Genomic DNA, 27,721 nt, shown 5'->3' on the forward strand with positions numbered 1-27,721 from the left:
GTCGTGTCACTGATCTTTATGCTGCAGACCCTGCATACCTCTTGTTATTACCGTCATCAACAACATAATCCTTGAATCCAAACTTGACTATTTGTGGAGTAACGCTAGCCGCTGCCATGTCAACTGACACTCCTGCCTTCTAGTGGGTTGCCATGTTTGCGCGCATGGCGCTATAATCACCCAATCACGTTTACAAAAAACTAAACTTAATATCTCACTACAAAAACAAGCGCAAATATTTAATTTTAAAATGTCAAGTCCTTTCAAGTCATCTGTCTCAAGCTTAAGTCAAGTCTCAAGTCATGAATACCAAGTCAAAGTCAAGTCAAGTCTTTTATCAATGTTAGTCAAGCAAGTCTCAGTTCCAAAAATGTGCGACTCGAGTCCCCACCTCTGTGACATACACACATACTGAAGTTTCAAACTTCATGTTCTTCTCCGGATTTTTTAAAGACCTGAGTATAAAAGATCTCTGAATGAAGCAAAAAAAGAGATGGTAAAATCCCTCTGACTCTGTGAGTGGATCTGCTTTATACCAGGAGAACATTTGTATGTGTTTGATTCAGTGCACCTCTGTTCAAGGCTATCACGTCTAATCAATTATTTATTAGATTTGCTGGCTTTGTACATTTTTGCTCACAAGCAAAAATCAATGTTCTGTCAGAAATAATTTAATGGAATAATCAAGCCACAGTGGTGACGACAATGCAGGCTCTACTGCAGGTCTCACCACCTAGTACAACAAAGTTAGGCAAAAACCCGGTGACAGTCAAACCTAGGAGAAGTTTTCCTTGGATGCAAAAGTCAGGAGTAAATATTGGATCAAATTCACAGTTTATAAAAAATAGGTTTTATGTTAGGCCAATTCAAATTGCTTTTTACCAGCCTATGTCTGATTTGATTAGCTTTACTGAACATTGTTTTGGGTCTATACTCATTTCCAGGTTCATATGTGAATTATGTACATCATGTGCCTTTAATATGACTATAGTACTGTCAAACATTTTCAACACATGTTCATTGAACAGACAAATACATGTCAACTCTATTTTAGAATAAATATTGAAACGTCATTTTTTTTTTTGCTTGTTAGACGGGTTATATACTTTTTTATTTTAAAGGATGAGTTTGGTGCAATGGTTGTAAGCGGACACACTAAATATCTTCCAGGCGGTGCAAAGTGAAACTCACACATTTCCGCAGCGCTGCTGGAGGAACTGCTGGGGAGACACATGGCTGACTGCTTTCTGCTGTTTCTGAGTGTCACATTTCAGATTAATCAGAATATGCAGGATCAAGTCAGGCTGGTGGAGATGAAGACATGCAAGTCCTATCTTACAGTGGCTAAGAGATAGAGCTGACAGTGTAATATCATATTTGATAGGCTTAAGATTTGTCAGGCGCATACTGTGTCATCTTTATGTATAATGTAACCTGCTGCAGGAAACACTGCAAACGAGCCAAACACAGCAGAAAACCTACACATGTGAGTGTAATAAACAAAAATAAGCTAAATTCAACAGAATCAACCAATATCTTATATATGTCCACAACCTCCTATATTTATATAATAATAATAATAATAATAATTAATAGTCAAAGTCAACTTTATCAGTCAATTTATTCTGTGTGTGTGATACAGACAGGGATATCGAAATGCTGTTTCTCGCCATCCCGAGGAATAAAAATAAAAATATATAAAACAATATACACATATACATGTACACTAGGGTTGGGAACCGAAATTCGGTTCCAGATGAGAACCGATAAGAAAATGCCGGGTACCGGGTACCCATACAAAATACACAATTTCGGTTCTGCTTAACGGTTCATAAACGCGGTAGATTAACCCTTTAGTATTGCAAAGAAAGCCTACATATCTGCACGGACGTAGGCGTAGGCAGTTAAAAGCTTGAAAGAATAAAGATATTTTTGCTATCTAAACATTTGACCTCTTTCTTTTAAAATTTTGGAATCGATACGGAGAATCGATAAGAACCGGAATCGATAAGCAGAATCGGAATCGGAATCAATACATCTCAAACGATACATCTCAAACGATACCCATCCTTACTGTACACCCACTTATATGTACACATAATCAAACATAGACACATGTTTACATATACACACTTTAAGAGGCATAAATAAAAAGGCACAACAGTACATTTATAAAAAATAACAGTCACTTATAAACGGAAGAAGATGAATATATTACAACAATAAAAATAGGCTTTCTATTGTAACACATTGCATTGAATACATTACTGATGAGGAGAAATTGTTCATCTTGAGTTTCGAAAGAGAGAAACAGAAAGCAAGAAGCCCCTGAGTCTAGGTTTATGGGCTTTAAGGGATTCTTCTAGTCGCGGTGAGGTGAAATATGTAGACATCAGCATAGATCAAGCATGATGCAGTTTTAAAAGCAGAGAAAGCGGAAGTACGATTGGAGTGTAAGCATTCGATTTTACCATAACAATTTACAGTACAGGATGGATATAAATTATATTCTCCCTATTCCCATAATGACGTTATACATAAGTGAGTTCACACTCATTGTATTGTTCGCCTCCCACCAATCCTTAAATTACAAAGAAAAGCACCAGTTTAGTGTACCATTGTTGCACAGATTATGCAATAAACTGGGGAGTTTTTCATTCTCAGTGGCCAGAGCAATAGCAGTCGTAGCAACAGACATAAAGGATGAATCATTGTGAGTGCCAGTTCCCCTGCTCATCCTCAAGTGTTCAAGTGTTCAAGGCTGCAGAGGAATGATTGCATGCCTCAGAGAGCAGCTAATGTGCAGAGGAACAGGTACAGGAGGGCGGCGGCACGCCACAAAACACAACATAATACATACATTACACACTGGGTGTCAGAAACACTGTGTGGCAAACATTCACACAATGAAAAAAACTGAAACGTTGACTTCAATTAAATGTATTAGGTCAATACATTTCACATAACTGTATTAGGTTAGTTGAAAGAAATTATATTAAGTTGAACCTAATAGTTTCTATTCAAACTTAATATTATTGCTTTCAACTAACCTGATACAATTATGTGAAATCTGTCCTAATACATTTAATTAAACTAAACATGCCAGTTGTTTCAGTGCACTGACCATGTTAGGCATCAAGCTATGCAGGTTGTTGAAGTGAATGAAACAGTCATTCTATTGTCGTTGTATTCTCACTCTTTCTTGAATTTGTCTGAAATTAAGCAGACAGATTTATTTAGAAGGTGATGTTGGAAGAGTTTGAGGGATTATTCCAGAGGCTGCAGATGTGTTGGTGTTGGCAGAGGTCTTTTGTTTTGGTTGCATCTAATCTTTGGTTCATTAAGATACAACATTTACTTTGTGTCCCTCATGGTCCTGTGCAGTGGTGCAGTGTAGCAAAAGCTCTCTGCACTGTACTGAGGGCAGGCTGCCAGGAACCTGTTGGTTAAAATGCTGCAGGAGAGCCGTGGTGCAGTCCGCTGAACATAAAGACACTATGTGCTGTTTTTGTTGACCCTGTTTAATGAAAACATCCAGGCTGTTCTTGGTCTTGTTAGCTTAGTTGGTATTTCAATGTTTGCTGAGTCTGCTTTACCAAAGTACAGAGATGACATTGCTACTTTATGCTGTATATTTTCTTTCTTTTTCTTTATGTACATACTGTAACAGTGCTAATCAGCTAAAGTTCAATCAGGAAATATCGATTATTATGAAAACCAGATATCATCTTTTCTATTCCCTACATTTATTATTCCTTGTCAAAACCTTGCGCCTACATTTCCGATAATGCAACTCAAAAGCATTTTCAGACACGTGTGCATACTTTTCTCATAGCAGCTAACGTTGCCTGCAGCATCTAGCCTGTGGCAAAGATGAGCAGTGAGCTAAAGGGGATTGGTAAACGTTCAAAATATTTTATTCATTTTTCAAGCGTGTAGTCTATAAAGGCCCGGACACACCAAGCCGATTGTGGCCGTTGATGGGCGTCAGGCCGACAATGAGCGTTGACACGCCCTACTCAGATTGGTGTGTCCCACACCATTGTGTCTTTTCAGCCGTGCCGACACCTTTTCGGCCGAAAACCCACCGATTCGGCGGGCAGTCGGCCAAAGGCTGTCGGCAAAATAAATCACTGTGATTGGCTGTTCAGCTAGCGAATCAGTGCATGAGAAGCGAAATGGAAGTGAGGGACCCAAACAAACTATTAAGAAGGCAAATCTGAGGTTCGGGAAAGCCCCATGAGCTACTCGCTGTAGAGTGAAAATGGAACGCACACGCTATTTGTTGTTTGTTTATATCACGCAGTCTGTTCTTCTCCTCTCGGTTATCACTGCTGGTATGGAGAGTTATTGCCACTCACGCATGCGCAGTTCATATGTGCAACTTGGCCGTCAGCTGAAGTCTTTGCGGTGTGTTCCAGTGCGACACATGGCCAAGACGCAGAGACGCGAGGCGACAGAATAGTCGGGTCCGTCTGTGTCAGTTCTTTGTTGTCAGCTTCGTGTGTCCGGGCCTTAAAGCCCTACCTGATGCTTAAGTGAAATTACTTGAGGCATTTTCTTAATAAGACTTATATTTGTATCAACTCTGACCTAAATATGTATTTCAGGCTATCAAGAACACATGACTTTGTTTGTATTTCAGTTTTATATAAGAATTTACCCAGCAGAGACTGACAGGAAACATGAACAGAGATAACAGGCAGCAAAGGCCCTCAGCTGTATTTGATACCCTTATGTCATAAACACACTTTAAAAGCTGATTGAATAACCATAGTTGATGTGATGGGCCTTAAAACTGAAGACTTGAATGAGCATACATCTGAGCAGACAGCAAAGCATAAAGCTAAAGTTCCACATTTCACAAAGAGTCAATTTTCCCGCTCTTTCAGCCAGCTGGTCGAATCCTCCCACGATCTGATTTGTGTTTACATGTTCTACCCATACACGTCAACACAGCCATTGCTCAAAAAGCTCCCTTGGCTCACATAGTGCGTTAACAAAAGCGGGCTGACCTATCTTTCTTTAAAGTGGGAGAAAGGAATAACTTAAACCGTTAAAGTTGCAATATCTTAAACTGTTGTTTCCTTCACACACGTTCCTTCTGCACGATCACCCACTCTTGGGGGATTGCCTTAACAACCCCACTCAACATGTATTAAGGATATATCTAAGAACTCAAAACGTTGATCAACATAAATGCTCTCAATTCGACACTACAACTACCAGTTGGGCTGTTTTTTGGCATTGGTAAACTGCTGGCCCAATAACCAGGAAAGCTTAATAATGTGTCACTTTACTTGTCATATATTCCCGACACAGCACCACTGGCCTTGCCACCAGGAAGCTCATCAATCTTACATGTTGTCTCATTTCACTTGCATCTTCAAATTCTGGACAATTCTGATTTCTAGAGATCCTTTGCAATTTTCTTGAAAGCTTCCTGGATTTGTTATGTTTGTCTGACCTAATTATGAAACAGCAAACCTAAAATATTTAACTACCTTTCAAAAGTAATGATCTAGATACTAATTTAAATACTAAAAGTCTCATACATATCATTACCCTTCTGGATCACCTTTCTTTCTTTTTTTTGGCACTGACACCAATCAACAGCTGTGCGTCGACTCGGCAGGGATCAAAGCACGTATGCCTCTCCCTGTTTCCACCGTCTACACACACAACCAAATTACATACCATCAGTAAGGAAAAAGAGTAAGAACTAAGATTTATAGGTCAAGAGGCACCACGTGTCTACGTCAATGCACTCTTATTAGATTATTTTATCAACTATAAGCTTTGTCAACAGATAGGCTGTCTGTCGCCCGAACACAAACTGGAAGCTGATTCCACAAAAGTGGAGCTTGATAAGAAAGGCAGTGTACAAAAGATTTTACCTAGAGATGTCTTTCTAAACACAAAACTAGCTGTCTTACAGCAAAGCAAGCATTTCAATTGGCATTGAGATAGATTCAGACATAACCAGTGTGTTACATAATGTTTTAGCCCTGGCATAGGCTATGTATGTAAATCCCCATCTTTAGTATAAAACATGTTCCACTTTACACTTAGCATCAGACCATAATTCCAGAGCTGAGCTTCCAGTCTGAACACATATCATAAACATATTTAATCACACCCCATATCATACATACATGAAAGAGAAGAAGAAACTTCTTTCTTCCGCTATAATGACAACCGGATAAAAAAAAGGAACAATTAGAAGAACAAGGAGAAATCTTGGAGGGAGTTTGCCCTCCTTTCTTTTGTTATTCTTTCTATTTTAATTGTGTTTGCTAAGATCAGAGCATTGTGTGGTACCAGCCTCAGAGTTCAGTAGATGTGCTGACTTGCATATGAGCAAGCAGGCAGGAAGGCGGTGTGATATGCAACGGTTTGAAGTGGTAACTGGGCCCTTTGCGCCCCGCTGGCTCCCACTGCCACTATAATTGGTCCGCGAGAAGTCCACTGGGAGGAGCAGGAGAGAGTTTATTGGAGCACTTCTCACCCCAGGGCTTCTTCATGAAAACAAATCTCTCCATGACACTTTCGCCAACAGGCTCCGGACATTTTGCGGCGATAATCGCAGACAGCAGTGTGCCTGCATGTGGGCCACAATCATGCACACACACTGATATTCAGAAGCACACACTCAGAAACGTTGAGTTCATAATCATGCAGACTTCGAGAGACACATGCTTGTTTGTATCTTATCTATGCATTCTTCAGCTAATGGACATATTTTTAGATGTCATGCATGCCGATGTTCAAACAACTCCAGGCACGTACACATCAACATACAAAAATGCAAATATTACACTGAAAAAACTGAAACGTTGACTTTAATTAAATGTATTATGTCAACAGATTTCATATTAACTAAATTCAATGTTTCAGATTTTTCAGTGTAACTTAATTTTGCACTGATGCTGTATGTAACACACCTTGACATACTGCACACATACAGAAGACACATTTAGATCAACTGCTAATAACGCACACAAACAGACACGATTTAAAACTGATATACACACAGAGAAGCAATTGTACCCAGGCCACACACACACACACGTTTCCCTGTTCTATTTTTGCTCTCCAACAAATGTGTCCAGCCAGCAGGACATCACAGTCCCTACAGTTGATCGGTGTCCAAGGAAGGATAAATAAATGAAAGAGGAAACAATTGGAAGCTCAGGCTTTCATCCTCAGCTCTTGGTAATTCCATCCCAGCAGCAGTGCCAGTATAACTCTGCTGCTGTCCGTAAGCTGATATCCCCTCTGGATCTTACCCATTGTCCCGTGTATCCTTTTTGTGTTATTATTAGTGTAACCTACGCCATACTGTGGGATTGTGTGTGTGTGTGTGTGTGTGTGTGTGTGTGTGTGTGTGTGTGTGTGTGTGTGTGTGTGTGCACGTGTGTGTGTGCACGTGTGTGTGTGTGTGTGTGTGTGTGTGTCTGTGTTAAATAGTTCTCCATTACATATGGTTGAAAGTAGATGTACTGTATGATGTGGGTGGGTTTTAAATGCATCTGTGGTGGCACTCTGTCCTGGAAAAGTGTTTGGCTATTAAATATTTACTGTAGTTGAAATGTCCTCCAATCACACGAACACTGGTTTGATCTCCTGAGCTTAGCATTTGTTTCCTCCTTTGATGATCATCAGAATATGGCAACTACACCTGATTCTTTTATTCAAAGATTTTAAGTAAACAGATTCCTCATTTTCATCTTAAATCCAGGGCATTCATTTGTTATCATTCTCCTGATATGTACAAATGCATTGCATGGACATATTGGCAAATATTTGTACTGGTAAATACAGTTATTGTGAAGATTGATCATCTTTGTCAGGAAACATTTTGGCCTTTTTCAAGGGGTTTGGACTCATTTTAAACAGTAACATCTGCAAGATAATCCTATACCCAATATGTTATGATCCAGTTAGGAATGATTATTAACTCTGTTTCTGTTATCTTGGCTGCCCTGACTGTACGGGATTCTAAAGAGACAATTGAGTTGGAGTCAACTCTTCTTTGTGTGGGAGAGGGAAGAAGAAACACAGAGTGAGATCTGAACTTGCTCATAACATGTTATAGTATTAGATTATATTTAGTTTGCAATATCAATAGCACAGCTTAGAACTAAATGTACTTTTACAATAATAAAGTCTGTTACATGTGTGTTGGTGTGAAAGAGAACAGTGCTGATTACGTGATTTGCTGCAAATTGAAAATTCCTATAATGTGGCCTTCAAGAGCAACTCATGAGCTCAGATATTTCCATTCCTAGTTTCAAAGTGACTGCTTTAGTCAAAAATATTTTTCATTTGAGAATTTTAAAACCCACAACTGTGTTGTGCTGTTTGTTGTCTGATGAATACTTGGAGCTGTCCTTTTATTGACGTTCTATACTGTATCCGATGCAGTGAACATTAATCTTGTGTTGGTCTCTCTGCAGTTCTGCTGGGTGTGCTGGGGACATGCGCCCAGACGGAGATGAAAAGGGTAGTTGGGGACAACGCCACGCTGCCCTGCCACCATCAGTTCTGGGTGGGGGACGACCCCACGCTGGATATTGAGTGGCTGCTGCTCAAGCCCACCAACAGGCAGAGAGTGGTGAGTGTCTGTCCAAAGTTGAAAGAATGGAATCTGTAGTTTGGAAATCCATATAAAAAATGGTTGTGCCATTGATGTAGTTTTTTTTTTATTTTGTATTAAAGTAATGCATTGTTGATACCTACAATCATGTTACAGTAAAACAAAGTTAGTTGAAGTAGGAGGGCAGAAAGCCTAGCTCGTAAAATGTGTGAGTAATCCAATTACTCCGTTTTTGGTCAAAGACCTCAAATCTACTACACCTCTTAAAATAAATATGAAAGAAAAATAAGAAAGAAACAAGAACATATTTCTCATTAAGTCTCAAAGGGAGAATACATTTGTGTATTCCGTGGGTGTTAAATTCCTAAACATTTATTTGACTTTTATTGAGAATAGTACTTGAGAATGACTAGTCTTTAGAATTTCAAGTGAAATGTAGCTGCTAAATTGCTAAAGATAGCAACAGCTAGCCTTATAAAAATCTAAAACTAGCAGCACCTTCTGATTATTTGTTATCTGTGTTTAAAAAATAAACAAACAAAAACAAATATTCTTTCAATTTTCGATTCTAAATAAAAAAAAAGTTGTTCTTTTAAACATCACTTTTTTGGAATAACCATGACATTGGTAGAATTCTGAACCATTTCTGTAATTTTTTTGTGTGTTAATTAGTTTTGAACAAAAAAATCTACACACATGTAACCATATTTGTCCCATTATTTCCCCCCCACCCCCCTCCCTCCCCCCACCAGGTGATTACCTTCTTCGCTGGACGGGTGTTCGACCCCAATGAGGTGGAGCGCAGCCGGGTATCCTTCGCTGGAGAGTACTTAAAGGGGGACGCGTCCCTGGTGATCAGTGACCTGTCCCTCATAGACTCAGGAGAGTACAGCTGCAAAGTGAAGACCGGAGCTCAGTACCACTGGAGCACCATCAGCCTCATAGTGCTGGGTACGTGTCAGACAGCTTCCATTAAATAAGAAAAAGGGTGTGAGAACACAGAACAACACTAGACCACTGGAGAAAGCTCTTAGAATCACAGCGTTAAATGTAGTGCAGCACATGTACATGTGGTACATGAAGTATTCCGATAGACCAAAGTATGTGATTTGGAATATACAGATGATGATTTGGCCTGTGACACTCTCATCTATCTGTGAAAGAACTAAAGATGGAAGAAGTGCTCAGATTCTTTACTTAAGTGAAAGTTAGACACTCAATTGTAAAAATACTCTGAAACAAGTAAAGCTTTTGGCATCAAGATATATACTTATGTACCTACAGTATATAGCCTATTTTAGAATCACATATATTAAATCACTGGAATATGAATATTGATGCATTAATGTGTTAATCGCAGTTGGTAAACGTGGAGCTAATTTGTATTGCTTTATACAATTCTGCTGGTTATTTTATGAGTTTATTTATATTATGTATTAGTTTATAATCTGAACCTGGAAAGTAATGAGTAACTAAAGCTAAGGCTATATAAATGTAGTGGAGAAAAAAATTAAGTAGTATAACATGGAAATACGTAAGTAAAGTATCAAAATTGTGCTCAACTAAGTAAATGTATTTTTTTTACATTCTACCTTCACCTATGTAAAATATATATTTTGTGTATGTGGTGGCTCAGAAGGTTGATAGCTAATCTATCAATCAGAGGGGCAGTGGTTTAATCCCACACACTGCATAGGCATGTCAGAGTATTATGATCAGCATGTTGTTCTGTACACATATGATCTGCTCACGATCTGCTCTCATTGATTGCTCAAACTGTTGGTATTAAATCTGAAAAAGATCGCAGTACATCTATAATGCATACAGTTCCATAAGAAGAGAAAACATCTTTACTATCCAATACATCACTGGAATAAACAAACCCCAGCAGATTGTCCTGCTATCCCTTTTTAAATTATTTATTGCATCCCCTTCCAGTCTGCGTTTCCCAGAGGCAGCTTAACCTTCACACATTAAGCATCAAGTCACTTCTCACAGCAGTGCCATTCCACCCCACAGTACATCCTTTTTTAAATGGAAAAAGTTACTAAAGCACTAAAGGCATTTGTATTAAGTTCAGCCGTGTCTGCAGTGCTTTACATCAAATCTGCTTCCTATATATTAAACGTGATTCAGACACTTACAGCTGCAGTCAATTCTAGCAGTCAGATTAACATTGGAGCAGTGACGCAGGTGACAGCCAATGAAATCGCTTTGCTGATTGAATATTGGAATTGTCAGAGTGGGTTTTCTTGTGTATGAGCAGATGAAGTGTGATGCACTGAAGGCAAAGAAAGCCAACAACACTGTTCTGAGAGGCTGTCGCAGGTCTCCCTCTCATCCTAAATATGTCACAACAGCTCAAGATTCAAATGGTTGACTGCAATCATACAAGGTCAGAAAGTTACACAATAGAGCCGCCCTCCCTGAAGGGAAAGCTCCCCCCTCTCTATTTTTTATCCACAACCACTTGTTGATGCTAACACCTTCTTTTTGTCCTGCCGGCTAGTTATGATTTCATGTTATAGTCACTTCAAGAAAATCTTGAAAATCATAATTTTTAAGAACTAGATCAAATGTGCTGCTTGGTGTATCGTGAGTTTATATGAACTGTCTGTCTGAAAGATACTTTCTAGAAACAAATAGTTGGTCTTGGTTAGGGCTGCGTAATATGAAATCACACTGTACACATCATATTGTCAAAACCAGATAGAAGTGTCTATCATACATATCATTTACATTTTCGTTTCTATCACTAGGCTAGGGCTATATTTACAAATTGTTTGTCTATAAAGTCACTAATAAATGAGTTACCTGAAAAAATGCTATATTGTGATATACTGTAAATTGTTTAATTCCCTATATCGTAAAAGAAGATATGTCATATGGCCCAGCCACAGTTTTAGTCCTTTTTAAGAGAAAGTAGACAAACAAAGTTAAAATAGAGCAGACTTTACTGCATTTACAGGGAATAATCACATGATCCCGAGGTGCAGCACCAAATCAACTCTCCTTTACAATGAATTCAACCTCAATTATTCACTGGTACATACCTGTATACAGTTTGTACTGTAAGTCCTCTAAACCACCTTGTAACAACCGGGGTTTTTATGTGACCGGTAGTCACTCACGGTAACGCCCACCCAGCCAGGGATTCGCTGTTGGTTGGCGCCTCCATTTCCTTTTCCCCCTATTTAATTAGACGGAGCAGGAAGGGAAAGGTGTGTGCAGCAAGAGTGATTGGTGGAGCAACACGCTCATCTGTTTAGAGACCAGCAGTTAGGTAGTTTGAAGTCCGTGTTACCGTTGTCTGATCCACCGTCCACCGTCATCATACCCTTCTGTCGCTTCACTTCCCGGATTATTGTTTACAAAACTGAAAGGAGCCGGTCATCTCCCAACCACCTTAAAAACCAGGACTGGATTTTCAAAACCGACTGGATTGCTAAAAATGACTGACATTCTCCCGTGGTAAATTGACTGTTTTATTTATTTTGAAGAAAACCCGAAGTGGAACGTTTTGGATTTAACATTGAACTGTGGGAAGACTAATTGTTTGATTGTTTGTGGGGTATCCAAAAATACACTTGCTATTTGTGATTATAATTTTGAGTTGTGTCCTTTCTTATATTTTCTAATGTCATTCAATGTTGGGTGTTTGCAGTGAGATGTTTACACCTTTGTGCAGACTTACTAAAACTGACTGACTAGCCAAATCTCAAACGTCAGGAGAGAGACCTGACTGGCACCCCAAAGAACCTAAATAAGTAAACTGTCACATAAAAAATGGCATCCCAGATAGGACCGAAGACGAAATGTTGTTGAATGACAAAGATAAAAGAAAATAACTAAATAAAGAAACCCACGCCTGTGGCTAGTAGACCTATACACCTTGTTTATTTTTATTTTTGGGAAAAAGAGAACAAAGGACAACAAAATGGCTGCTTATTCAGAATCCTTGTTGCAGGAAATGGGAGGAGAATTGGTGGTGTCCCCTACATCAAATACAGTACCTTCTCCGTCACGAGTCTCCTCCCACAACATATTCACTGTTGGACATGGAGCTCAATGGATTCTCAGAGTTGGCTAATCCCTTAACTCCTCAAACTGCTGTAAAAGACAACATGGATGGAAATGGAGGACCTCAACCAGTAACTTCTGCCTTAGAGGTAAATAATTCTGGCTCTAGGATTCAACAGCAGCTTCAGAAAATGATTGAGGAACAACATCACCATCGCCAGGAGCTAAAGGATAATATGGAACAAATGACAAACAAAATCACAACTCATAATGAACAAGTAAGCAAAGCCCTGACAGGCCTATTTCATGAAAAACAACAAGAAGTTGTCAAACATATGGATAAGCAGTTTGAATATCTGCAAACACAGCTCAATGCATCCATTGGCTGGCGGTTAAATCACTATCATACTGACCTGCTCAAGGATCTTTGTTCTGCTCTCACCCCAATGTCTGTTACCATAACTAACCTACATGAGGAGCTTTCCAAATGCAAGAAAACTATAGATACATTGTCAGAAGAAATGACTTCAGCCAAAGTTAGCACCACATTTGGCCATGTAAGTGTTCAAACCCACCCTGTGGTTTTACAGGAAGATAAGCCCCTGCCCATTCCAAACCGCCCCAGATTACAATCCACCGTACAGCCTGGACTGTCAGAAGACAATTTTGGGTCACCTGCGGGGTCTACCATTCATGAGGAAGTAGAGAGCAGGTTCATGGGAAAGAGTCCTGTTAAACTTCAATTTCCATCATTTGGGAAACTGAATGATACACCTGACCCTCTCCAATATCTGGAAAGGTGTGATGATTTCCTGGCTCTAAATCCGCTCACGGATGAGGAGCTTATGGCCACCCTGCGTAATGTGCTTCACAGGACTGCAAGAGATTGGTGGGATGTTGGCCGCCATAAAATTCACACTTGGAGAGAATTCCATGACCAGTTCCGTGCTGCCTTCCTGTCAGAAGACTATGAGGATGAACTGGCAGAGAGAGTGCGCAATAGAGTTCAGGGAGAGGGTGAAAACGTCAGAGACTTTGCCTCCATGTACCAGTCATTATGCAAGCGCTGGAAACCAAATATTGATGAAGAGGAGATCATAAAGTTGATTTTGAAAAACATCAATCCCCAACTGGCCAGTCAGCTGAGAAGAAGCAGAGTCACCTCTGTCGATGGACTTGTCCGCCTTGGTCAGCAACTGGAGAAGGACCGGGAGAACCAGATGCAATATGAACAAAGAAAGAATTTGCTAAGTAAAACACCTCAGCATGTTGCCTCTAAATCGGCTACTATGCCTCCTAACAGAGAAAACCCTGTCCGACCAAGCCAACCTAATCACAACCGACCCCCCCAGGTGTTCTGTTGGCGCTGTAAGGGAAGTCATGCCCCTGATTCCTGCCCGCACTGGAACTCTAACAGGGCTACTTCTCAGAAAACCCCATATCAACAACCAAAAACTCCCCATGATGGCCGTGCTACACTTGGTTTCCGAGGACCACCTACTCCTGCCAACTCTTCTTCAATACCACCAGGGGGCACTCTTTCCTGTCAGTTGATGGTTCCATTGCACATTGGTCCATGGATGGGAACTGCAATTCTTGACACCGGTTCATCTTACACCCTGGTAAACGAAAAAATATGGAAAGGAATTAAAGGACAGCAAGATGTGCTCCAACCCTGGACAAGGGGACCCTTGTACTTGGCAGATGGCGAAGCAAGACAGCCGTTAGGATGGAGCGATATGGACCTCACATTAAACACACAAACAGTTACATTGCCTTGTGTCGTCCTGCCTGCTTCCAGTCTTGCTTTCCCTGCAGTGGTCGGGCTTGACTTCATTTTCTTTTCCGGCTTGCAGTTTGATGTATCAGAGAACAGTTACTGGTTTAAGTGCAATAAGAAGCGCCAGTATCAGTTCTTAAAAGAAAGTCAGAGTACAGGTTTTTCACCACAACTTGCCTTCTTCTCTGCTGTGCCTCCTGGTAGCATGGTTGATCTACCACCATGCCCTGACCTCCTACAGGCTGCAACCCTCACTTCTCACGTAGATGATTTCGGAAAACAACAACTGTTACTTCGACTACAAGCAAACTCTGATGTTTGTACAGAAAAACTTGGAAACACAAATATTCTGACACACAAAATGTTCCTCACCCACAATATGCCGATCAAACAGAAGGCCTATTGTGTGTCCCCATCTAAACTTCAGGTCATAAAAGAACATGTAGAAGAAATGTTAGAAAAATACATTATTGAGCCATCTTCCGCTCCCGTTGTCCTGGTGCCTAAAAAACAGGATAGCAAACCAAGGTTTTGTGTGGACTACAGAAAGATGAATACAGCTACCCACACTGACGCCTATCCCTTACCAAACATCCAGGAAATACTAGAGTCATTAGCTGGATCTGTAGTATTCACTTCCTTGGACCTCAACAGTGGCTACTGGCAAGTTCAAATGGATAAGGATAGCCGAGAAAAAACTGCCTTCATATGCCCTTTTGGCCTGTATCAGTTCAAAGTAATGCCATTTGGACTTAAGAACGCCCCAGCTACTTTCCAACGGCTGATGGGGATAGTACTTTGGGACCTACAGGGAAAGACATGCTTTGTATATTTAGATGACATCATCATCTATTCTGACACCTTCGAAAAACACACATCTGATATACAATCGGTGCTAGACAAGCTACGTGAGGCTAATCTTACAGTCAACATGAAAAAGAGTCAGTTTTTCCGAACCTCTCTGAAGTTTCTGGGCCATGTTGTTTCCTCTGTTTGTGTTGAAGTTGACCCTGAAAAGACAAAGGCAGTACAGAACTTCCCTGTTCCCCAGAACATCAAGGAACTCCAAAGGGTTCTTGGGATGGCTGGATGGTATCATCGCTTTGTGCCTGGATTCTCACAGTTAACCGAACCACTCAACGCCCTTAAACGGAAAGGAGCCAAGTTCCTCTGGACTTCTCAATGTTAGACTGCTTTTGAGGTTCTAAAAAAACATCTGGTTTCACCGCCAATCCTGGGTCATCCTGACTTTAAACTCCCCTTTATCGTCTATACTGACGCCAGTGATGTCGGTTTGGGGGCAGTCTTGGCTCAACAGACTGGTCTCGGTACAGAGCAGGTCCTGGCTTTTGCCAGCCGAACTTTAAACCAGGCAGAGCGGAACTACTCGACCGCAGAGCAAGAATGCCTCGCTGTCGTATGGGCCCTTGAGAAGTGGAGGTACTACTTGGAAGGCAGACACTTTACAGTAGTGAGCGATCATTCCTCACTTGTCTGGGTTTTCAAAACGCAAAAAACCAGCACTCAACTTATTCGTTGGGCTCTCCGTCTCCAGGAATTCTCCTTCACTGTGGAGTACCGTAAAGGAAAATACAACACAGTTCCAGATGCGCTGTCAAGAGCTCCCGTGGATGATGCCCAGACACAACCTGCAGCCTGTGCTGCTGTGCTGCGATCCAAGAGGGACACCTATAAAAACCTCCAAATTACTGATGAGGACATCTGGAAAGCCCAGCAGGAGGATTCTGTCATCCAGACTCTGTACGATGCAATCATGGAAAAAGGAGAAGTCGTTGAAAACGCAACTACCAAGTTTACTGTTTTGGAGGACAAAGTTTACAGAGTGGTGCACTTACCTCACAAAACGTTACACCAGGTGTATATTCCAGCTTCACTACGCCAACAACTACTCCACCACTATCATAATGATCCTGTGTCCGGCCATTTCGGAAGATATAAAACATATAAAAGACTACAAGCCCTTGTGTATTGGCCTAAAATGAGCATTGATGTAAGAGAGTATGTACGTTGTTGTCAGGTTTGCCAGCTCTACAAACCTCAGACCCGAAAACCTCAGACCCGAAAACCTCCAGGGAAACTTCAGCAGACTGTGGTACATGGACCTTGGGAGATGTTAGGAGTTGATCTCATGAGACCCTTCCCAAGAAGCTCTAGTGGTAACCTCTATCTCATTGTCTTTGTGGACTACTACACCAGATGGGTTGAGATGTTTCCACTTCGTAAAGCAACAGCAGAGGCAGTATCCCAGATATTAACAAAGGAGATTCTGACTCGCTGGGGTGTACCGACCTTCATCCTCTCGGACCAAGGTCCCCAGTTTGTTTCAGCTGTTTTTGGAGAAACATGCAGGCGGTGGAACCTTCAGCAGAAACGGACCTCACCGTACCACCCTCAAACCAATCTGACTGAGAGAGTTAACCGGAATGTGAAAGCTATGATAGCTTCCTATGTGGAAGAAAAACACAAAGCTTGGGACAAATACTTACCAGAATTCCGCTTTGCACTGAATTCAGCGGTGCATGAGTCCACAGGAGTCACCCCTGCAGAGTTAAACCTTTGTCGTCCTTTGAAAGGTCCATTGGATGTCGAGCTAAAGCCCCATCTCTGTGATCCTGACACCTCTGCCTACACTACAGCTAAACAGATAGCCGAGTTTCAGAAAATGGTAAACGGCAACATGGAAAAAGCAAGGCAGAGACAAAAAATAAACTATGACAAAGGAAGAAGAGATGTGGATTTCTCAGAGAAGGATCGTGTGTGGATAAAAGCACCTCCTTACTCAAGGGCTGATAAATCCTATATGGCCAAATTGGCACCTAGGTGGAAAGGTCCCTATCGTGTCATCAGGCAAGTCGGACCTTTAAACTTTGAGGTGGTCCTAGAAGAGACTGGAGAGAACATTTGTGTTGTTAATGTGGCTCAAATCAAACCATGCTTTCCCACTGCTGAAGAGATGGACAGAAAGCAACATCAGCGTATCCTCAAGATTTTTGAAGAGGAAAGCGATGAAGAGGATTTTGTGGGTTTTCCAGCTTAAAGTTGGAACAACAATATCGGAAATAAAATAAGGAGGGATAAGGAAAATGAAAAAGCCTTCCTATGTCAGGCTTCTCTCATGGGGGAAGGAGTGTAACAACCGGGGTTTTTATGTGACCGGTAGTCACTCACGGTAACGCCCACCCAGCCAGGGATTCGCTGTTGGTTGGCGCCTCCATTTCCTTTTTCCCCTATTTAATTAGACGGAGCAGGAAGGGAAAGGTGTGTGCAGCAAGAGTGATCGGTGGAGCAACACGCTCATCTGTTTAGAGACCAGCAGTTAGGTCGTTTAAAGTCCGTGTTACCGTTGTCTGATCCACCGTGCACCGTCATCATACCCTTCTGTCGCTTCACTTCCCGGATTATTGTTTACAAAACTGAAAGGAGCCGGTCATCTCCCAACCACCTTAAAAACCAGGACTGGATTTTCAAAACCGACTGGATTGCTAAAAATGACTGACATTCTCCCGTGGTAAATTGACTGTTTTATTTATTTTGAAGAAAACCCGAAGTGGAACATATTGGATTTAACATTGAACTGTGGGAAGACTAATTGTTTGATTGTTTGTGGGGTATTCAAAAATACACTTGCTATTTGTGATTATAATTTTGAGTTGTGTCCTTTCTTATATTTTCTAATGTCATTCAATGTTGGGTGTTTGCAGTGAGATGTTTACAGCTTTGTGCAGACTTACTAAAACTGACTGACTAGCCAAATCTCAAACGTCAGGAGAGAGACCTGACTGGCACCCCAAAGAACCTAAACAAGTAAACTGTCACAACCTGACCTATCTCAGATTTTTTTTTTAAATAAACCAATTCCACTGCTGTAAATGGACTTGTAAAACATCCTTTATTGTTGTCCTTGTCCCAAGCAAAGCCCCTCTGATTCTGATCCTCACCACTGCAATATTGCTCAGATGTATTCACTTAACTCAACAATAAAACGCTACAAAAAAGAACGATGGTAGACCTCCAAAGCTGCCCATGTTGCCTTGACACGTTGGAGAAAACTACCTTAAGCTCCACTTTGAGACCAACATTATTAGGTAACAACCTCTTGATGTCAACACTGAAGATCGTATTTGTGAAGATGAGGAGTACGTTCAGCCACAGACTCATCCCTCCACGACACGGCACCAAGCGCCTCAGACAGTCCTTTGTGCCTGTAGCCATCAGAATGCAAAACAAGGGGTCAATAATGTAAAAACATTTTTGTTTTAAATCACTGGACATAAATATACACTGTTTCCACAAACCATGTTAATATATTAGTAGTAGACCAACTATTTAGATAGATATGTCACTATATGTACAGATGTCCATTTTCACTTGTCACTTTAACTCATTTCATACTTCAAAATGTATATGCCCAAATATGTATATATGCTGACAGTTACTTTACTCTTATTTTTACTCATCTCCTTTCATAGTCTGTTATTATTATCATTATTATTTAAAAAACATTTCTTGATTTAATTTTTTATTTTATGAATCTGTGTGAATCTTTGCTGTCCTGTTTTTCACACTTACCCTGTTGCTGCTTGTACAACTGAACTAAAGGTCCATGTTATCTTATCTTATCGTATTTAGAACTGATCAGCTGAGGGAAGCCCTGTATGGCTAACAGGACTAATTAGTTATGTATTTCCCACTATGAACAGAAGTCCAAGTATAAATCTAGCATCAAACATAATATACAAGGATGTAGTGCAACACAAATCTAATAAACACAAATCTCCACTTACATACAGTCTCATTATGCTTCAGCCCCCTGTGGAGAGCACCAATCTTGTTTGGTAAACGAGCTGAGGAGACATTGTGTAAGAATATCTGTGCTTGTATCTGATTGTCTCTCTGCAGTAAAGCCGTCCAAGCCGCGGTGCTGGATGGAGGGGAAACTGTTGGAGGGGGGGGATGTCAAGATGAGCTGCAAGTCTGCGGACGGCTCTGATCCCCTCCACTACAAATGGGAGAGGGTTATGGACAAGGGCAAATATGGTGGGAAGCTGCCTTCAATGGCCCTAGTGGGTAAGTCTGCTAACACGTCTGTAGGTTCTATTTGACGGTATTTTGATTTGATTTGGACAATTTGCAGCAGCTCTGTAATGTCAAGCACAGACAGTTTTTATCTATTGCCTATTTTCAACTCCTGTACCAAGTTGGGCTTTTAAATGTATAATATAGGAATGCACGACACCAAAACATACATTTTACACACAATAAACTACTGACCACACAATACTGCAAAAACTAAATAAACAAACATGCATGCCAGAAATGTTGGGGAAATATATTGGGACAGCCCTGGTTTGCTATAAGACAGCACTTGAACTAGCTTAACAGGAATATTATTTCTGGAATTTAATTTTTGTATCAGAAATTGTATTTCATCTTGCATTGTTTAAAATCTCAGAGTTCAATCCAAAATAAATGCTTCAGCAAAAAAGAAAAAGAAAGAGAGAAAACTAGGCAATGTGACAGATTTGTAGTAGTGAAAGGGTTGTGATTTATCAGCTGAGTGTGGAGTGTCTCTCTTTATCAGCTTTGAAGGCAAAAACACTGGTGGACAGGGATTCAGTTTGAGATCGCTGGACTGTGCGGACATATTTCAGCTCTTTGACTTTATTGCTTTTTCTGCTGACTCGGGGGCAGTCAACTGTTATAGGTTAAATAGAGGTTCTGTCCCCTCATTTTTTTTCTTTTTTAATTGATGGTTCTTCTGGCTAGTCATTAACATACAGTATATATCTTCAAAAGGGGACAAAACCAGTCAGAATCAGTCAGACAGCTCTGTTAACTCAATTAGCATTATATTCAAAACACATTCAGTCTTTTAGACCAGGAAATGAATACACCCAATGAATACTTTTTTTTTCCTTTTTGGTACAATCAGATTTGAAAAACCCAGAGATTGTGACGTTGAAGAACTTGACGAAGGAGAGCACCGGGGTCTACAAGTGCACGGCAAGCAACGATGTGGGAGAAGACAGCTGCATGGTGGAGGTCAAGCTGCACTGTGAGTGGAAACCCTAGTGAACACTGAAACAACAATACATCCACAAATGTGCATTCAGAAAAGGATGCAGCTTTCACACCCATTGTTTACGCAGCATCTGAAAACCAACAAATGATTTTTACAAATAATCATCACCTGCGATTTCACCAAATCAATGCGTGGCTGACTAAAAGTCAGGTTTTGGAAGCACTTTAAACTTTACGCCCCACCATATTTAGTCGTACTTACAATGACATTTCAAAAATAAGGGCGAGGATATTTTTTTCTTATTGTCAAGAAAGACCAGGGAAAGACATAAATAAATCATTTAAAATACTTCACAAATATTTAGTTTATTTCTCAAAAGAGTTATTTGTGGGGTCTATTTTCTGTGGTGGAATAATACAGGTGTAATGATCTAGTCAGGCAGCAGGAAAGTGTGCACTTTAGTTAAAATAAACTACAGTGTTCTGTGTTTATGGTAATGAATGAACATGTCACCCAATGTATTGCTCTATTATATGTTTTTTAATCATTTCTAGACAATATAACTACACTAAGATTTGAAGATTTGATTTGTTTTCATGGAACTTCAGGAGCTTATCTTCCAGGCTGATCTCAACCAATTTGGAAGATATGGACATGTGACGACTGAAATTAATCTAAAACCCCATAGACAATAATAACTTTAACAACAGTAAACTGATCAAAGCTACTGAAATAATCATTGGAATGTAAAATCCAAGATTGTTTTGGATGTCATAGGATTTAATCAGCAAACCTGATTAAATCCTATTTAAGAAAATAGCGGGTTTGTTTTGAACGCGCGCTAATCTAACAATATCTTACAAAAGGACTTGTTGATTTAGCCAATTTTATCATTTTAGGACCCTCAAGGGTAGTCTTGTAAATATAGTACTGTATACGACTGGCGACCACTCGCCATAAACAACAGCTATATTGCAAACTGCTGCTGTCACCTGCATGATTTACTGCCCTTACTATTGATTAGATCCATCAATCACCAACTCAATCACCAGTTTACCCCAAGTGGTACGACACTAAGCCCAAAGACCTCTAAAGGCGGGATGTCAGGAAGTAAAGCACCAGCAAATAAAAGTGTATTTATTGGGACATGAGGTCCAATCTGTTTCTGCTTTTTACAATTCTGGGAAAAAAGGATTCTTTAAAAGTATGTCTCTAATATTTAATTAATTAATTGAACGGTTTTTTAAACAGATAAAACTGATTTTGATGAAATCTCTCTTACAATAGCGATCTGACGAAGAAGACAGTTTTGTTACAGTAAAACATTTCACATGCATAGATGATGCATTAAGAAGAGAACAAGAACACTGTGACAAAAACCTCAGCCAACCTTCACTTAAAAGTGTCCAGAGAGATGAGGGTTTCTAGTGTGAGTGTATTCTGGAGGTCATTTTGAGACAAAGGGCTAAGGAAGACCCCTTCTTCATTGTCAGTCCACACATAGAACTTTCAAGCCCAGCCATTTATTGGATTGAAGATCATAGGTATTTCGTTCGTAATGTGAATTAATAACCTGCCCAGAATGGCCTTTACTTAAGAATTATACCAGTGTTGATTCCTGTGCTTGGTAAGTAAAGACCTGTGCGTACAGTCGTAAGTAAAGACAATCCAACCAATGGACAGTAATGAATCCTGTAGATTGAGTTTGACATATATCACAAAGCAGCATGAGAAAGAGGGCAAAGTAAAGCCAAAGTAGTGTGACAAGCAATTCTTTAAATGCTATCACTGTAGTCTGATTACAGGTTTATTCCTGTCTTAAATTTAGGGTGCTAATAGAGAGGGAATTTTCCTTAGTATTCCTAGGTGTAAAAAATGAACGTAGTATTAATTTAGTTTGCATTAAAAGCAGTTTCAAATGATTCAAAGCATGCTGCAATGCGGCACCGTATCATCAGAATACATATGCTACATTGAGTGTTTTATGTAGACACAAATATGTATGCATTATGGAAAAACTAGATGCCCCACGATAGATCCTTGGGGAACCCCCTTCTGTATCACAACAGGATCAGAAACCAAACTGATCAAATGTCATGTAATCAGTTAAACAACTCTGAAAACAACTGGCAACTTTACAACTGGTACCAACCTTATTCAGGAAGTTAGTTAACATGGGCCCATTTAATGTATCAAATGCCTTGGTTAGATCTGTAAATATAGCAACACAGAAGGATTGCAGCCATTATTTATATAAGGCGGATATAGAAATATCAATTTCCCTTCTAGGCCTAATGTCAATATACTCTTTCTAATCAAACTTTCTGTCTGTGTGTGTTTTGTGTGTTTGTGTGTGTGTAGATGTAAGGGGAATGGGTGTGGTAGCAGGGGCGGTGGTTGGCGTGTCTTTTGGGGTCCTCCTAATCATCCTCATCGTCTGGTTGGTGTTTCGAAAAAAGGATAACAAGAAATATGAAGAAGAAGAGACCCCAAATGAAATCAGGTATACTCTTTTAGCACTATCATCAAAGCACTTCTGGAGTAGTGAAGTGTCCGACTGCCCATGTTCCAAAAGTGGGCAACCAGAACTTCATGGAGATGATTCCCTAAATGCTGCATGAAATGTTAGCACCATTTGTTAAAACATAATTAGTTTTCAATTAGTTATTTCTTTGTTTGCATACACAACCTCAACAATCACTGTTAGCAATTTGCAAGTGTCCGGATGAATAATGCAGGCTGCTGGGGGTCTCTACCTATCAATAATGTAGCCAGCCAAAAGAGGGTTGAAAGCAAACAAACTTCTATTGTCTTCATAAACACATAACTTGAGATTGTGCATGTGATAACTGGAAATCATGCAACCATGTGGTCATTTCAGGGAGGATGCAGAGGCTCCCAAAGCCAAACTGGTGAAGCCCAACTCCCTGTCTTCATCCCGCTCTGGCAGCTCTCGCTCAGGCACCTCCTCCACTCAGTCCATGGTGCACAACATGGGGCTCCGAGGCCAGCGAGCCTGTGTTCCTGCTGTGGCGGCGCTCAAAGAAAACTGTCATGCCTCAAACTTCCCACAGTCTCCACCTGGCTACACTCAGTCCGTTCTCAAGACTCCCGAACCCCGTTCAACACCAACCTCCATTTCTACCTCCAACAGCAAGCCCAGCCCCCCCCCTAAACTGAGTCCTGCAAACCTGAGCCGCATGGGGGCCACTCCTGTCATGATCCCTGCCCAAAGCAAGGACTTCCAGACTGTGTAGAAGATGTGACACAGAAGAAAAGACCATGGCAGCCTCAGGACACTGCCACTATAGCTGAACCCAAGAGTTAGACTCTCATAATTATATTATTTAGATCAATTTTCACCGTTTGCTTTCTAGTGGACATTAAATTAGGGGATCGAACCACGAACAAATGGGATGAGTTTATGAAATAAGGTGAAGTCAAAAGCGTGAGCCAGAGTGACATTTGATAAAATTATTAGATTACTACTTCGTTCTTTTTGCAGTCAACTGTTCACAGATACACATGAAAAGGTTAGTTCCAAAGGGAATAGAAAAAAGGAACAATCTTGAAGACCTTCTTACATACAATACACCACTTTACACCTGTTGCAAGTGACTGAACTGATGAAAGTAGTTTAACCGTACCTTGTTACAGTATATAAACCGGATGAATGTGTCTGATTGTATAAACAGACTTTATCTGGACATTTCACATATCCATCCATACATGTGACACATATTGTAGTAAGGACATACATGATTCCCTACTTCACCGCCTCCTCTGATGAATCATGTACTTGTGCACATCTCCCAGTTTCAGTGTAGTTTAAGTGTAGATTCATATGGGACACTATTCATACCCTCCATGTCGGAGAGAGTTCAGAGAGTGTGTGTGTTTTTTGGGGGAAGTAAATGTTCAGGATCATTGAGCACTTATATTTTTGATTGTTACAGGGTTAGGTAAAGGCCTGACTGCGAAAGTGCCACATTGTGATGGTTTATGTTTTTATTTGCTCATTTTTGTGTAAAGTATAACTTCTTTTTTAATCCAAGAGTATAAAACTGTATGAATGTGATGCTATATGATATGTGTTATATACAGTGTTTTTCTCAGCATTAAGTTAGTCCCATGTTAAAATCTTTGCTTTGAATTCAGTTGAGTATTATATCACTCATTGAATCATTTATATTGAGAGTAAATTACCTTGTGCACTCTTAATACATAACTAAAATAATGATCTCTAAAGAGTGCCTTTGGTCATGTCCATGCTCGTTGTGATGATCAAACAGTTCTTTTGACAGCACATTGCAAATCCTTCACAGGGAGGATAACACTAATCAGTTAATGTACGTTAGCTGGGAGGGCTCCATTTATATCTGACCTCCTGCATACCACCCACAGCCCGCAGACAGACAGCCGCACATAGAATATATCCCGCCCTTGTGCCTCATCTTCCATTCAGCAGAGGACAATACTGATCCTTCTCCGTTCCTCAGTCTTCAATCACATTCCTTCCCTTCAATGCGTAATCTGCCTTTTATCCCTTTTCCCCTTTCAACTAGTCTTGTGATTCTCACCACCATCTTGCTCTTCTCCCATGACGCTGATCTTGATTATTTGCATGGTGGCTGATGTTATAGATAACATTCATCCAAGGACAGAGCTTTGTAACTGTAGAGTTCCAAGCCAAAGTTATTGTCTAATGACTTAGGCCCCGTCCACACGGCTGTAAATGTTGCCCTAAAATCTTTATCATGGTCAGTAGCGTCTGGAGCACGAACGCAACCCTGTGATCCGCCATTGTTGTTGCGAAACGCATCAGCAATGACGCGGGGTGAGCAGGAGAGGTGGGAGAGGCGGGGCTATGATCGTTTGGGGCGTACACACGGTGCCGCAAGCGTTATGTTACCGGACCTTGCCACTTTGGGATGCGTTATCGTTGGATGACCCCGTTTCCGCGGTTCCGTTACGGCCTCGTGTGGACGAACCGTCCATACGATAAAGAACTATCGCGGATAACACCCGTTTCGTCTCCGTGTGGACGGGGCCTTAGACACGTATGATTCCATTTGACCTAATATCAGATTATGCTGGTGTTACCACACCTCTGACTGTAGAGTGATTGTTTAAACGTAGCCCACCTTAAGACTGATGAGCATAGGAATACTGCTTTTAGTAGCGTCTACTTCTTTTTCCAACTTCAGTGCATGTGATCACTGAAAGTATTTATAACATTCCACTGCATTCAGTAAAGTTTAGATTAAACATTAGCTTTTTTTGTGAGAAAGCAATTCAATCAATATTTAGGAACAAAAAAAGCCTTTTTCCATAGCCAAAGGATTGCATTCACTGAAGTTAAGCAGAAAAATATCATTGGATGAAACGGATGTACATCACTTCTATTTCACAGAATATGTTGTAATGGTACTCAACATATTCATACACACATACATCAACAACTGGAAGCCAGAACTGGAGGCTGTGTTAGCTCTTTTAAAGTTTCAAGGATATTCACACAGAAATAATAGTTTTTCTCTACTTTTCATAGACCTTCAAGAGGTATTATTTCCATCTTTCCCTATCAACACACATTTAGTGAAGATGTACTGGGAGTACCACATTTGGATAAAACCTAGCAAGAATAAGATGCGTCATCCTAACTGGATGAACTCCAACTCATCACTCCAGACATCGGCCATTAAAAGGAAGCTAGATAGAGATGCCAAATTTTCTCTGTGGATATTCTTTTGCTTATTTACAATTATACGTGTTAAGGGGCCAGTACACTCCATCAGAATGGCTTTTCAGAGGGTTGAATAGCCCCAGATCCCCCCCACACACCTGTTTGATGTTATATTAGGGGGATGTGTATGACTATTTATGTCTTTTCACAAACAGACAATCCTACATTTAGCTGTGCAGGGGTCCGCAAGATTAAACTTTTTCAACTTCTCTCTTTTTGCCCTTCAGGTTAGGAATTCGTCACATTTTCAGTGATAGTCTTTTGTTCTGTTGAAAACCTACAGGCTCATATCTCTATTCATGTACATTTTAACTGGAAAGAAGCACCATTATCAATGCAATGGGGCCTCCGGGGGTCCTACGATACCTACAATGTAAAGTTATTAGAAATCTATGGGGTAAAATCCACCAATAAAAGCTGAGGAATGATGGTTATATGCATGTTACAGATACTAAACTATAGGAAGAATTGTATTATTGTGTTGCCTCAATGCTTATATAGAATATAAATGATACTCCTTTAGATATAAAATATAATGGTCATAGAAATTCATCTGTAAATTCATAAATCTATATTTTTTGGTTTCCATTTCTGGATTTGTTTATTGTATGCATTCACCACAAAGTTATTTGTACCCTCTTGAAACTTCTTTATGTAAATATGAAAGTCCTCACTGTACAGTGAACACACCGCAGGAGAGGGGACACTGTCTCTTATGATATTAATATCAGGCTTTTATTTTGATGTGGGCTTGAACAAAAAAGACATTTATATAGTCCTCTGCTTGGGTGAAAGAGTAATATTTGTACAGAAACTCAGTGCTGTTTTTTTGTTTCTTTTGTTCTTTTATAAAAAATAAAACTTTGAATGGAGATACACAGAGAGCTACTGTCTTTATTCCTGGCACAAAACACACTTTTCCTTTTAACAGTCTGCCTAGTTTGTGTTTTTAAGTGGCTACTATTAAATAAAGGAGCTTGCTCTGCTTATCAGACAATAACTGGGCCTAAACAAATGGTTGGATGGAAATAAAATACATTCTGACTGCTCTTCAGCATCCTGGAAATGATTCATGGGCTAGTTTGATGTAGCAGCATCTTTTAACAGGAATGGTCTTCTCTGGATGGCAGGATACTCTGACAATAAGCAATTTCCCAATTAATTGTTTTTGAATCGGCATTTCTACTGGACTGGAAGCAACAGTCCTGTGCAGTGAGAGAAACTGTCGTGGTTTTATCAGAAGCAGCCATGCAGCTCTGTGCTGTATTAATGGATGCTTCTACATAAGAGTACATAATACTGCAGGATGGAATACGACAGGAAATTGTCCTGTTGAACTCAGATTACCACATGTAAATCTTGAATATTAAAGTTGGCCATAATGACATTCAATGTTGAACTTGATGAGTGTTGAATAGTGAGACACTTTTAACTGCAGGTCTACTGAGTTTCATCCAGAGATTTCAACTGCTTCTTAAAGACTATACATGGACCTAGTTTTTTTCTTGGTCAAAAAATGTAATCTTTGTTAGA

At 40.2% G+C, this 27,721-nt stretch overlaps 1 protein-coding gene across 2 annotated transcripts in view; it reads left to right on the top strand.

Annotated features, from left to right (window-relative positions):
• clmpa (CXADR like membrane protein a) overlaps positions 1–27,066 on the top strand; it is a 90,577-nt gene extending 63,511 nt beyond the window's left edge. For both annotated transcript variants that reach the window (XM_079650733.1, XM_079650732.1), the window contains 6 exons: positions 8,460–8,617; positions 9,352–9,550; positions 19,320–19,487; positions 20,353–20,475; positions 22,804–22,945; positions 23,324–27,066. In XM_079650733.1, coding sequence (XP_079506859.1) covers positions 8,460–8,617; positions 9,352–9,550; positions 19,320–19,487; positions 20,353–20,475; positions 22,804–22,945; positions 23,324–23,699 — 1,166 coding nt within the window. In that variant the 3' untranslated portion in view covers positions 23,700–27,066. The remainder of the gene's footprint in view (positions 1–8,459; positions 8,618–9,351; positions 9,551–19,319; positions 19,488–20,352; positions 20,476–22,803; positions 22,946–23,323) is intronic.
• Positions 27,067–27,721: the final 655 nt, after the last annotated feature.

The sequence above is a fragment of the Notothenia rossii genome, assembly GCF_949606895.1.
Source record: "Notothenia rossii genome assembly, chromosome: 9".
Lineage (NCBI taxonomy): Eukaryota > Metazoa > Chordata > Actinopteri > Perciformes > Nototheniidae > Notothenia > Notothenia rossii.